General features: G+C 44.7%; 1 protein-coding gene across 1 annotated transcript; it reads right to left on the bottom strand.

Annotated features, from left to right (window-relative positions):
- Positions 1 to 11,201, bottom strand: dyrk3 (dual specificity tyrosine phosphorylation regulated kinase 3). The gene is made up of 6 exons (XM_088309712.1): positions 10,381 to 11,201; positions 8,088 to 8,197; positions 4,062 to 4,267; positions 3,667 to 3,970; positions 2,768 to 3,184; positions 1 to 2,682 (listed from the first exon to the last, which is right to left on the bottom strand). Exons 1-6 carry the CDS (start codon positions 10,421 to 10,423, stop codon positions 1,951 to 1,953), a joined length of 1,812 nt encoding a protein of 603 aa, XP_088165838.1. The 5' UTR covers positions 10,424 to 11,201; the 3' UTR covers positions 1 to 1,950.
- Between the last annotated feature and the right edge of the window lie 3,499 nt (positions 11,202 to 14,700).

Genomic DNA, 14,700 nt, shown 5'->3' with positions numbered 1-14,700 from the left:
TTAATAATCATTTTTCTTTTATTTTCCTTAGAAAAAGATGACAACTTCATTTGGTTACTTTACATTTCTCTTCCGGTCATCACTCAGCAGTAACTTCTCAAGATTGTGATCTCATGCTGGAACACCAAACATCCTGCTACTATACCACACACCACGAGTACAACATGACGGCATACGTTTTTTTTTTTCGTCTTCGTAATCCGTGTTTGGATTATACTTCCTCTTGACATTTTGGGAGTGACACGAAATAGAAACCACTTCTATTAAAAAAAAAAAAAAACAACAACAATGGAGTAGAAATCCCTGACAGTTTTACTAAGAAAACAAGGGATGAGATAGAGAAGTCTTTGAGCAGTGTGGTCCATACAACATGCACCTGACAACTTTTTTGAGTAAGTGTACGTGTGTGTGTGTGACTGGACAGCACCATAATTCAATATATATATTAATGGGTTGACGAGGTACCCTGGCCTACATGACGAGAAGAGCGTGGGGGGAGCGAATCTAGGTCAGATTGGAGAGCATGCAGGCCAGGCCTCGTTTGCGGCTCCGCTGCATCACAGCAACACAAATATACTGTATGCAAGCTTTTATTGCAGCCGTCCCAAACCATTTTTTCTTTTTGCACCTCCGATTGCTTTTATGTTAAGGGCATTTTGACGGATGAGGATTGATTTAGGCGGGATATAGTTTAAATTAATGGGAGTTCTAAGCCAAGAGGGAGATTTGATTTTTTTGTGTCACAGAGTGAATTAAGTTCTCCTTTCTCAGTATTGGGCTTGTTCCCCCTTTTAAAGAAATTTCTTTTTTTTTTTTGATTGAATATTAACAAAACTTCTGAATCTGATGATCAGTATTTTTTTCATTCCGTCTGCACGGCTCTTAGCCTCATGGTTGGGGACCAGTGCAAGGATTGTATCAAGTATGTCTCCCTGAGAAACATGCCTTCAAATCGGTACCACAGAGGGCCAGCTTTGCTACAGGTCCCTCTCAAAAGAAAACGGCTCATAATTAGCACATTCTGTAACATGTAAGATGTTTGTTTTTTTTTTTAAATATATATTCCACCCCCACCAACGTCGGAGACATGAATCATCATTACACGGGTTAGAAGCAAGATTATTTTAGTGGTCCAAAAGCATGACTGTATAGAAAGGGGCAGGGATGAAATATTATCAAGAACTGAGGAAGCAAAGTGAGGGCATGCATGACACTTTGGTGACAAGTGGAGCTTCTGCCGTCATCAGCCTTCTGGACGACGGGGCTTTAAATACATGTAGATCACACTTCATGTCTCACCACCAAGCCAACGTGTTCACGCACACACTAATGTCACATATCGAGTTGACATGCTAGCACCAGGGATTGGGTAGAGGGGTCAATTAGAAGAGGCTACTGCAGAAACTACATGATGCTGTCGCCAAAAGTGTGTCAAAGTGTCGGCTGAATGTGTCAGTGTGCTCTTTTCTACGACCGTTGGCTGAGTAAAGCTTTGTCTGCTACCAGTGAGCTAAGTAGGGAGTGTGTAGCCCTTTTAACTCCTTAGAGTGTTCAATAATTAAGAGTGAGGCATTTGAGTGTGGCCAACTAAAAACACTCGCGTGGGAACAAATTCACATTGGAAACAGTCACACGTTTGTACAAAGCATGATCTAAATCAACGACTGTATAGAAACTGCACAGCCGCCCGAGGAAATCCTTTGTATAAAAATTTGAGTTTTTCTTCTCTTTTTCTTGTGCAGTCTCTCATTTGCTCAGCTAATATCAAAAAGCCAGAACTGGGGTGTCGACACCGCTCAGTTAAAAAAAATAAAAATAAAATACATGGATAAGCGACCATTTTAAAACCTAGACTCCACTTCCTCCTGCATGCGGACTCCTCCTGAGAAGTGCAGAGGAGGAGGAAGGGGAGGCACGAGAGAGGAGACGAGTGGGACTCTCTCTCTTTCTCTAAGTAACAAGTTTGGGTAGGACCGTGCGAATAGATATGGCCTCTCCTGAATCTCCCAACATGTTGCTCCTCAGTTTGTTGTTAGTCGCGGCGGTACCGAGGACAGACCCTCCCTTGGCCATGATGGAGGGGAAAGAGGTGCTGTGGTGATCAGGGAGCCGCTTGGTGGGGGCCCCTTGGCTCCTCTCGGCTCCAGGCAGCGATTTGGGCAGCCGGCGATAGAGCCAAGGGTGTCGGAGGGCCTGGCTGGGGGTCATACGAGATGAGGGGTCCCAGTCCAAACACTTCTTGATGAAGTCAATAAAGGTGGCGTCCTCGCAACCTTTGAGCGCAGCGCTCCACTCCTTGCTAGCCGGGGGGCCTCTCAACTTACCGCGGCGGGAGCGAGACGCCGTCAGCACGGTTGCCCCTGTGGGCAGAGTGTTGGCTCCGCAGTAGCGGGGGTGGCCCTTGGAGTTGATAAAGGTCTTTACTCTTTTGGCCTGCTCCAGAACCTTCTGAGGAGGCATGCCCAGCAGTTCCATGACACAGGCTAATTGGTCGCCCTCGTCCTCGCCGGGGAAAAGCGGGTAGCCCGTCAGCAGCTCGGCCAGGATGCAGCCGAAGCTCCACATGTCGATAGGCAGGCCGTAGCGAGCGCCAAAGATCACCTCGGGAGCTCGATAGAAGCGAGACTGAATGTACGTGTACACGCGCTGGTGCTCGAAGCAGCTGGAGCCAAAGTCTATCACCTGGTGAGAGAAGAGAGAAGCCAGTGAGCGAGTGAGGAAGAAAACAGTTGCTCGTCGGCCGCGTGATGCGGGTGTGCTTCAATACCTTGATGCCGCTGCGTCCCTGCTGTTTGAGCAGAATGTTCTCAGGCTTGAGGTCACAGTGGATGATTCGGAGCCTGCTCAGGGCTTCCAGGCACTGCAGGATCGAGTGTGCAAACTTCCTGACCAGAGGCAAGCTGAAGCCCTGGAACTTGTTGCGCTTGATCAGCTCGTAGAGGTTCATGCTGAGCAGCTCGAAGGTCATGCAAATGTGGTTGCGGAAGGTGAAATGTTCCAGCATGTGCACCACATTCATGGTGCCGCTGCGGTCCTGCTTGCGCAGGTGCTCCAGGATGCGGATCTCCTCCTGCGCCTGGCGGTGGAAACGCTTCTCGTTGCGGACCATCTTTAGAGCCAGGTGCTGCTGCAGTTTGTGGTCGTAGACTTTGGCCACCTGACCGAAGCTGCCTTTGCCAATAATCTGAGGACAGCAAAAATGAGGCGGACGAATGAGGCTTGATTTACTGCTGCACATAACCGGCCTCCCAAAAATAATTTGCTCCATTTTTTTTCTTGGTTGTAACAATGCTGCTTCCAACCACATTGGCTGACTTGTGACAGAATGTCATCCAACAGCAGTTGTGACCTGGCTGGTGACCACCTTGTAGTGTTTTCTTCCACAAGCTATAGAGCCTCCTGACCACTTGTTGAAATGAGAAATTGTATAAATCGCCTTGTCACTGTTATTTGAATCATCCAATCCACCAAACAACCTCGAATAAGAGTCTATAACAAAAGCAGGTAAGCTGTCTGGCAAAGGCGGTGAATAGCTGGCATATTTGCCAAATGCCGGTCATCTGTTTATTTTTCCTGTTCACTTTGGCACTGTTTCATAACCATCTTATCTTACGATAACAACCATTTGAGGTTAACAACAGCCTTCGAACATCATCTTAGCCTTACCTTGAGAAACTCGTAGCGGTAAGCCAAGTGGTCGTGGGGAACGTTGATGTAACCGCCTTGCTCGTCGTCATAGCCGCAATTATTGCTGCCCCCAGTGACGGCGGGCTTCTTCTTGGCGTTGGGTCCCACGAAATAGACGTCCGAGTAGGAGTGGATTTCCGTCTGCTCAAGGCTGGTCAGTTGAGTCCGGTACAGTCTCACGGCCTGTTCTGGCGTGAGGGGGCCGCACAGCTTGGTCGTGTTCCCTCCATTGGCAACCCCTTGAGAGACAGCGTTGTCATTGGAGCCTTTACTGGATTCGGTGCTGTGATAAACCAGGGCAGACGGCAGGTGGTGAACAAAGAGCCTCTCGTTTTGATTGAAACATTAACACTTTTTGTGTGTTTCTTTCCCACCTGTCAGCACTGTGATCCTTGGGCAAGGTAGTGGTTGGTGCCGGTTTACTAGACGTCTGACCGCTGTTCGCGCCGTTTTGAGGTGCGGCTGTGGTTATGGCACTGATCTTGCGATTGTTAGCGGAGTCCTCGTACAGATACTTGACCTTCAGCTGGCCTTCTCGTATGGTTATCTGATTCCTCATCACACCCTTGTTACTGACTGCCTGGAGAGGAAGAAGAGGCTATTAGAATCGTCCAACAGGAGTGTATGGGTCAACAGCTAAGATCTGTCAGCGATTATGTCACTTATGTCATTTTCTTTATGTGTCATATATTATGTCCAACAAAAGTCTTTCATCTTGGGCATTGTGGGAAAAAAAATGATCAGTCAGGCAGTGTTGAGCTGCGGAGACACACCGTGTCTTGCTGTATCGTTATTGTCTGTTAGTGATGAAATCAAACTTCTAAGCTGCACTCCAGAATTAGACCACAATTCTCAGAAAAATATAAGTCTTTAAAACCAGACAAAAATCGAGCGGTCTAACCACTCTTCGTTACATTACATCATGCAAGCGCCGGACAAAGCTTGTGAAACTCGAAGGTAAACAAGGCTGCAACTAAATGTGCACTGGAAATACAAGGTTATATTAAAGTCTGTGCTGAAGGTTTGCATGTTTATAGAATCATCCCTTTGAGTTGTGATTAAGAAGGGGATATTTTCTGAATGAATGTTATTTTGTTACGGTTTTATGATATACACAGTCATACGGTTAATAATTGTGCATCGTTTGACATTCTGCTGTATTGTTAATACTGTTTGCCTTTGATATTGGTGTGGCGCATATTTCGTCGGTCGCGGGATATCTCGCGCGATCCCGATTGATGACGTGAGCGAGTGTGCACTTGAATGAAGGGAGATTGTGCACTTGACCAGAGGAGAAGGAGGTGTGCAAGTCGCGGAAAGGAGTCAGTTGGAAGCCCCCCCCCCCTCGACAATTGCGGACTTGGATCCACCTGCTTCGCCGCGTATAGCTCGGGATACATCAAGAAAGAGGATTTCCCCGATGTCAGCCTCCATTCACGAGCTCCACCAACCCGGGCATCAAATTGGTACCATTTAATTTTTAACCAGTTAATTTCCCTCAATTATTATCGTGATAAGCGAAGAGTAAAATTATTTGATTGTTAATTTGGTAAATAGGTCATCCCCTCAGGTAAATATACAGTCCTCTATAGGCTCCGGCACAAAGTCAATATGTTCAAAATTTGAAACATTTTTTTCAGGACATGTGTTGCAGGATGCCAACTTAGCATCACTCTGAAATTGCAATAAAAGTTGCACGCGGCAGCTGCACCTGCACAAACACTACACTGCTCTTCACTCCGGCTGGTTAGTTAGCCGCAGGCTACAAATTCTGAGCTGCAGGTGATCGTTTTTGTTGATCAGCAATTAAAGGCTTTCATCAGCCAATCACATACTTTTCCTCATGAATCAGTCAATTGTGATCTGTGGCCGGGGTGTTTTCTACACAGGATACATTTTGACAACCAAATTGAAAGTTGCGCACTGTCAGCCATGAAAGTACTGTGGGAGGTCAAACCAGCAAGACTGGATGTAGATCCAGTCCGGTAGGCAACACCAGAACCCCCACCCCACTGCCTCTTTTACAAAAGAAAACGTCAAACTCCCGTTTCATTGCGGCACAAATGTATCCAACACGTTTTACCCAATCTCTTCTCCACAATCTCTCATGTGAAGTGAATGCACTGGACCAAATCATTCACATTCTACGACGGTTTGGAATAGTTTTAGTGTCTCTCATGATTACAAAGACTGAATGTTAAGAGGAGTATCAGTTCTTCCTGCCAGCAGTTTCGTTTGAGCAACCCCTTGGAATTCAGTCCTTATAAACTCTTTTACTGGTGGAAAGTGAAAAATCCACAATGAGACAGAAGGTCACTTGAGTTACAAATCAAGTTGAGGTGCATATAAAGTACACCCCCGTGATTTTAATGACACTAAATAATAATTGACTTTATTTGTTGTGTACTCATTTTGCAACAATTTCAATTTCGTTTCAATCATTGCATGTGAGGATAGCTCCTGGTAGAAAAAGGTACTCCGCCCCTGGTTTAATAGGATAGAGCCACACCGCCAGAAAATGCACATTAGACGAAATGAGGGGGTGATTTTTGTGTTGTAATTAGTCTCAAGTCATGATTACAGAACTTGATCACGCATTCCAGCGAAGCAATATAACACAGGGTGGCTTTCCATACGTGCAGCAATATGGTCTTAATTTATGACGCGCAAGCCAAATGGCCGACCTTGCCGCGGCCTTCTGCAGCTGTTGTCCCAAAAACTGTACAGCCAACGTCATGGATTGAGTCCTTTCACCCACAGGACACAAATAATGTACCAGCATAAAAAAGAAAATCAGTGTGTGGCGCGCCAACAGTGAGTGATTATTGATCTGACGAGGAAGCAATTAGAAAGAAATATCACCGGGAGAGGTTCACGTTGTAAAACGAGGGCGATAACGGAGATCCTTGTGCGCAAAGTACGACAGATGGAGACGAGCTAATCTCTTTGCTGTCAGAGAAACGCCTAAGCGCGCTGGCAGTTGCACAACTCTTCACGTGCGGGCAAACACACGAAACCTGTCACAATGCAAGCTAGCTTAAGCGCGACAAAACAAAAGCAAATGTTCGTGACAGTCCTCAGCACCATCAACCCCAACAACCACAATTCCGCACGAGTTTGTTTACGACATTTTAGAATGACCAGCGATGACAAATGTGGTTATTACTCGTTCAACGGAGCAGCTCTGTGCATTCCAACAAACGGAACTGGGGCGCGCGCCTGTCAGCTATATTCAATTGAGGATATTACCTCGGCGAGCGTGACAGCAAATACAAAAGAAGACGAGTGGCCCTGGTAGAGACAACGTGTACAAACCCCTGTGCAGGCCCACTGATGGCGGATTATGCTGCACAGTGCAACGGGGTTGGGGTAGGAGGAGGGGGGGGGGTTTGTTGATTAGTGATTTTGTTTGTGGGTCACATTTTCAAGTCCAATAAATCTTTAGACTTTATACTGCACCATTTTCACCCTTTTGGCATGAGAAGCTTTAGACATTCATTGTGTGCACATTTGCTGCCAACGAGGCCATTCAGACGGCATTCAAAAGTAAAAAGTAGGTAGCCCACTTGGATCTACAGCAAATATTGATAGCTAGTGAATGATACGAAATGTATCCAAGTGGAAAATCATCCATCAAATCATTAGCAATATTCCCAGTCATTTTTTTTTAACATTTTAGGAAAATAAAGAAAACAAAAAAACTTGTGCAGCTGTCTGGATTCAACCTTGCGGTTAACCATGGCCTGCTTAACGGAATTCACACAGAGGAAGAAAAAACAATTTTTTAGCAATCACTTTGGTATTTCTTACAGACATTGTGATAAGTTACAAATAATGACTTTGGGAAAAAATGCTAATAGGCTCATGAAATGTTATCAGACATACAAGATGTTTAAAGGCCTCTACACTAAACAACAATCCGAAGTCGGCCATCGTGGCCAACTGTCATTCTCATGGATAGAAATTAATTTTTAAAAAATTATTAAATAATTAATAATACTGCCGTGAACATACACTTTTAATTTTAACCTAACTATACAAGACCTATTTCTTTTTTTCTAAGTGTCAACTAGTACTGAACAAAACCGAGATACAAATCGAACCGTGGATTGTCAACAGTTCCGCTCATGATGTTTACACACATCTAGTTCACCCCGAGTGAAGCCTCTGAGGGGCATAAAAAATACATCACACCGGCGGAAGTGAAGCAACAGCAAAGGCTAAACAGAGTAACGTGAATGGGATGACAAGAAACAAACAAGGTGTTGTTTTTTTTTTTTGTTTTTTTTTTTAATGGGACAGCTTACATCTCTCCGAGGAACAGGATGTCTGGAGACGGGCTGCTACAGCACAGGAAATAAGGCTTTGTTTGGATTTGGGTTGTTTGTATGTTTGCTTACTGCGAGTTTGGGCATGGGGGGCAGGCCAGAAGGACTGCTGGTGTCTGTGTCCTCTTTGAGGATGTGGTCCGTCCTCATGTACGAGTCGTAAAGTCCATCACCGTGACGTGCTAAAGGAACAAAGAGGAACGAACAAACAGCAGCGTGATCAAGGGAAACGATCCAATCAATAACGCAGTCAAGGATGCATGAAAATGGGTAATCTAATCTTGGCGGCGGATAAAGGCCAACGCTAAATCCCATTGATTATCTTGTCAATCAACTACAATGTTGTGAAAACAAATTGGAGAAACCACATTTCCTGTGACAATCCACTCATTGAATGTATCGCGAGCGGTACATTGTACCCAAGAGCATGGCAGCGACCTGACCAGCTTAGGTAGGGCTTAGGGTCCCAGATTGCTAGCGCTGCAAGTGGTATTATTGGCCTAATGGGGGTAACAGATGCCCGTGTGACGACAGCATCTTTCCGTCTACCCATCTGTCCATTCAAGCCTGCTCGTGTACGGCATGGACCAGGTCAGGTGTGCTCCCAAAAAGAGCTCACAAGGCCATTCAATGGCGAGTGCGTGCGTGGGGTCACATCACTTCATCTGAGATGATACAAGCTGCACGTATGAATGAGTTAAGCTTGTAGGTGGTTTCTCAGATGACAAAGCCCGCTAGCAGGCTGTTCATCTCAACGGTTGTTAGGCAACTTTCTACCGCTGCACTACTCTGGGGATGGCTTCAAGTCGTTTGTGAACATTTACTCTGGCAACATGTTTGGTTAGCTGCAAGAATAATAGCTAGTGTTCCCTGTGACTGGCCCTTGAGAGTGTTCTGAGCACGGGCAGGTGCGTCACAGCTTGTGTCCCTAGATTAGACCTGCTGCCTGGATACCCACGCATTAGACCTGCGCAGCACTGCACAGCAAACACGGGCTTTAGGTCTCCATGCGCAATATTAGCCAAGCACAGACCCTCATTAGCCTTCGGAAACGTCCTAATCACTCAGTGGGGGCTCAGCACTTTCAAACACAATCTGCCTGTTTTGAGGGTGAAACCCTAAAAATCTAAATAGAGGAAATGAACAAATAAAAAAAAAAATGCTTAAACAGTGGCGGAAAGTTGAGAACATGCGCGTGATTACTAGACAAGCACAAAACACACGCACGCAAACTATCAGCAACAAAGTAAACAAAAATACCAAACCTACTAAACAAATAACAGATGTCACGCATCAATCGTCAAGTGTGTTAAGCACTTGAAGAAACAGGTGCCTCGTCTCAAACAGAATGTAGTACCCCTAGCTAGCTGTGGTCATTTTTTTTACCCAATTAAAACAGTGATGTGGCATTGTTGTCTAATAAAAAGCATGTATCTAAATTGTGAGTTTTGTGTTTAATCACAAACAATAACAGCAAATAGTTTGGGATAAAAAAAATTCCAACTAAAATTGGATGTGTGAGTTTTATGACGCAAGATTAATTATAACAATTGAAAATGTAATTTTGTCTTTGGGAAAAATCGCAATTGCTATTCTAAATTGTGAGTCACTTTCACATATCGCTGCTATTGGGGTCCTCACATCTCACAAACCTTCACTTTTCAGGAAAACCCCCAAAATAAAACCGCATGTTTATTGAATTAGTATCATTGCATCGTCAAAAGACAGCAAGCTATTTTCAAAACTGCTAAGCCAATTATTTATTTAAAAAAATGATTTAATAACAGAAACCCATGGGGACTAACGATAGTACCATCTATTTTGAGGGGGGGGGGGGTCATAAAGTGTTTGACCACATTTGGATATAAGTTCCCACCTATATGTAATAGACACCTTAACTCTCGGGACTGTAAACACCATGTGTGGAAATATGACTTTGCAAGTTTGGACGGAAGCAAACATTCAATCTGTCTTTGCAAAGGGAGGGAGTGAAAGCTTAAAGTCCAAACACACAATGCTGCCAAAACGTGATCGAGGAAAAGCTGACTCTTTTTAGTGTTATCAAGGCGAGGCCTCGTGCAGGGAGCAAAATGAAAGCATAAAAAGGCAAATAAAAACATCAGCCTTTCCTGGAAGGTTTCCCAAAACACTGGGAAACAAGCCTCGTGGTGGATTTCTAAGAAAGGGGGGGGGGGGGTCATGCATTTACATGAAATTTAGACATCAGTCTCCTGCTTACCCACCAAGTTCCACAGTGTGACAATTGAGCCCGGCGAAGTAAATAAACGTTCATAGCCATTACGGGCAAAATATATTTATGTGAATGAAAAAAAAACGAGGCAAGGCACATCACAGTTGGGGTTACCTGTTGCGATTGGGCCCTCTGGCTTTCTGCTTATGATCATCATGGTTGAAATGAGTTTGTAATGCCAGCATTCGATGTCACGAAAAGTCCCAGAAAACCCTAAAAAAAAGTTACATGGCCAAACGAGCAGATGGCCTTTTAAACGAAGCTCTGATCTGGCGTATAGTGATCCAAAACTATCCTGAGTTGTATTTTCGAGCTAAAAAGTTAGTCAGCAATCCGTTTTTGCTCACACTTGAGTGTGTATTGGGTGCGCTGCTAACGTTAGCCGAGGTATCAGCAGGGAGACGCTGGAGAAAAGGGAGGGGGGGTTGTTTCCCTATGCTCGCTAGCCAGCTAGCCACAAAACAAACCACGTCCGTCGGGGAGCCGCTCCCTCTCCCGAAAAACACTTTTAAGTCCAAACGGAACAGCTCGGCGGTGTTCTCCGTGCGCCCCTCGCCTTTCTCTGTCTGCCAAGCGACTCGCTCCAGAGCACCATTCCCGTCTTTAGTCTTGATAAGATGACTTTGCGGTTAGCGACGCTCCCAACTCCGAGGAGTCCTCCGTCGGGAGTCGGGACGGCTTCGGGAGTGGTGGGGGGCTCCCTCGCGTCGAAGCGGCTATCCAAAACAAGCTAGCAAGCGGTGCTCTGGCCCCATGCTAGAAACGTGGCCTTGCCGCAGATCACCTGTAGTCAGCGCGGCGAAGAAGCGGCGTTTAATCCATCAGCTCGACTGCGCGAGTATCTAATTCGACGCAGCGGCGCGTTGTTGCTATGGGCGTCTTCAGTGTCCTGACCGGGTGAGCGAGAAGGCAAGGCGGAGATTGGCAAAGGGAGAGGGAGGGGCTTGGAGTGGAGTGGAGTCCGAGTTCGAAAGGAGGAAGGCGCGCCCCCTGGTGGAGAAACAATGCACCACCAAGGCAATATTAACCGACTTTTATTGTGCCAATTAACTGCGAAGGCCCATATTTCTCTTTAAAATAAATCTCTTACTTTAAAAAAATGATGTCCAGCAAATAAACAAACACGCGATTTATTTTGGATTTGAGAAAGTTGCACAACCTTATAACAACTGAATGGAATATTAATGAAGGTGTTTCCACCCAAAGACTTTTATTGATGGAGAGTAGCCTTCTTGCAAGGCGTCTTAACGAGTATTTGTTTTGCAAAGTTGTATTGTATTGTATTTACAAACAAATAATGCCTTTCATAGTTTGGCTGTGCCTCAAATATGGAGCATAAATCCTTACGTTTTCACACCAAAAACCTCGTTTAGAGCTATTGTAACTAGCCTTGTTACTTGAACTGTTGAGAGGCAGTTCAATACCCTGAGAATCAAATGACGGGATGAATGAGAATATTCACAGGCAAACAAATAAATGAATAGCCCTTTGAGTATGTATTCAATATACAAGCTGTGTTTGAATAGTTCCAGTACTGGTGTCACAAAAATACATTTCAAGCCCAAATTACAAGCATTACCAGTACGCCTACATAGAGAACCTGCAGCATTTGCTTTGTTCGGTGTGCGTGAAAAATACTTTGAGCATCTGACAGTTCCAGGCTGAGAACAACGTTGTGTTGGAGCAACCTCTCGACTCACCCAACCAGGCTCCGTGTGATTTCTCCCCCTAGTCTTTCCCATGCTCAAGGAGGTCACCAGGGGACCAGTTTTGAAGACATGGACGACATCAAGATGGCCCTGACAATGGACCTGCGGAGGATCCTGGAAGATTTTTTTCAGGAGTGTATGAAGGAGTGGCAGAGGTTGGGAAAAGGCATTAGAATACAAGGACTTTAAAGTAATACATCATTTGTGACACCAGTCCTGGATCTTTTCTGACACACCTCTGGGCCCTAATATGACAATTTGGCACAGTTGTTGAACAACTTCAGCATACTAGTAGAATGACTGTGGCTTATTAGTAGTTTTTATCTATTAATGTCATGTTTGGTCTACTAGTATGCAATTTAACTATACTAGTAAACTATTGTGCTCCACTATTAACACGACTAGACCCAATGAATACCCACAATCGTAGCACTGACTAGTTTTGCCTCACTAGTCCTACTTGTGCGCCAAAGTTGTCCTATAATGTTCTTAAATGTCATTTAGTAGTGGAAAAAGCATCAATGTACTTATGAGATCTAGTCGTACAACTAGTGTGCTGACTTATCAGCTATCCTCTCTTGTCACTGCCAAAGACAGTCTCGACATTTCAACTCTGCAGCTGTCTCCTGTCTATTGGTTATTGCTAGAATCTCCAAATTGACTCCGATACATCATGGCTTTATTAATGCTATAAACTGAATACATAAAATAATAGCGCCCAGTCATATGATTAGGTTCACCTGCACAAACGGAGCAAAATCAATTTTCGACAGTTGTATGTTCATGACTAGAGACTGTGGTTTGCTGCACTGTACTATCTAAAAACAGTTCTGAGTAGAATACAGGACAGTTCTACACCACTGCAAATGTCAACCACAAGAATGCATGTATTAAAAAAAAAAAAAGACTCAGATTCTAGTATCACCTGTATAGTCAGTTTCCAGTCCTCATTAGCTGCGCTGTGTCAGTCTGTTCCCTGCCTGTCATATGTTTCCAATTACTTTCAGGGTATTCAGTATATTACCTGGAGTCTTTTTCATCTGTCCTTGCTTGATTCTCATTTTAGTGCATTTTCTCCACTAAAATGAAAGCATCCCTCTGTCCCCAACCCGCCTGACGCTCCGCAGTGACTTTGGGGTCGGCATGGCAAGGATCACCTGCCACATCATCGTTGCGTGGCTTTGTTACACAATTGATGACATAATTTGAGGTGATAAATACAAAGAAATGATGAATTGATTAATCATGAGCCGCTTCAGCAGATGGGCAGTGTCTTGTGGGGTAAGGTAGGACTGCGTTTACATACAAGTGTGTGTTTTGAACTTGTGAGGCTATGGCGACGTATAGAGGGCTCAATATAGTGAGTGGCGGCGCAGAGGACAGACGGTGAGATCAGACTGGCGTGAGAAGGGCTTGAGGCTAAATTAAGATGGTGATACATGCTGGACAGGCGCTGATGCTAAACTAAGCTCTTTCTCAGAGGTGAGAAAAGGCGCTTGCCTATATTCACTGCCATAAATAAGCATATTGACACACTTTCACGATGCCCTCCAGCTAGCTTGAAGCCCATGCGGCTTATTCTTAGCCCGTGGACTTGGGGTGACAATGTCTAATAATCGATACACATGTGCGCTCTTTTCCCAAGAGGTCAAGGTGTAAGCGTGAGGATCAGGTAGCATGCTTAAATCACAGACCTCTCTGCATTTTACAACCATGCCACCAAGAGATGAGACCAGGTGCAACCAGGGGGGGCTTGGAGGGCCTGTGGCTGTATTTGGTCTCGCAAGCCGTGATGGACACTAACACCTGTTGATTTGAATGCCATTTGAAACTAGAATGAGTCTTTTAACGCCTGAGAAAAAGGCTTGGAATGTTTGCGTCACATCACATGTAAGTGTTGACCTGTGAACATGAAATCGCAACTTGTATATTTGCATATATTAGCACCAAGCGAACACTGTGATGTCATCACCTTCTGCGGTGGCCGATGTGGTCAAAGCAGACATTTTAAAGGCAATTCATTCCGAACGGAATGACACCCCGCGACTGACAGTTCTTGAAGACAAGAAATATTAAATAACAAATGTTGATAATAAAATCAAAATAAAAAATTATGATGAGTTAAGTTCTGATTTTAGTGACCCATTTCCAGTGTTTGGCCCATAAACCTTTGTCTGTTGCTTCTCTTAAACGTAATAGACCAGGTCAAAGTGGGGCATAACACTCCAGCGATCTGAGCTGACTGTCGTTACATCGAGTGTCGCAGCTTTGGTCTCTACGTAATGTTTGTATGCCAGCCTTAGAAGTAATTAGTCAAATCTCACCCCTGCCTTAAGAGTGGTGCTGCCTTGCTAGGCCTTTAGCCTAGCGGTTAGTGCTAATGCCTCTCAAGCGTGGACATTTTGGTCGCTTTTGTGCAGGACTGCGCTGGAGGACCACCGTGACACTCAACCGCAACAAACGAGTGTCGATGTCACGATTCCTCTTGTTGAAGGTAATTACTGAAACCAGTCCAAGGTTTACCCACCTTCCAGTCGAAATTAGCTTTAGCTCACCTACCACTCATCTCATCGGGTCATGAAAATTTTCAAATTGGATGTCTGATTACTGACTTTATTTTTCTTCTGATTACGCTATTTTATCTTCTGGTGACTATTCTTTTGGAGGGGTTGGATGTATGATTTGGGTTGTTCAAATTGCAATAGTGAAATCCCTCTTCATCTTC

Source organism: Idiotropiscis lumnitzeri, chromosome 11 (genome assembly GCF_059441095.1).
Source record: "Idiotropiscis lumnitzeri isolate Australia: NSW breed Sydney's pygmy pipehorse chromosome 11, RoL_Ilum_1.0, whole genome shotgun sequence".
Taxonomy (NCBI): domain Eukaryota; kingdom Metazoa; phylum Chordata; class Actinopteri; order Syngnathiformes; family Syngnathidae; genus Idiotropiscis; species Idiotropiscis lumnitzeri.
Note: the sequence above shows the minus strand (reverse complement) of the source record. Positions and strands in the feature narration are given on the sequence as shown.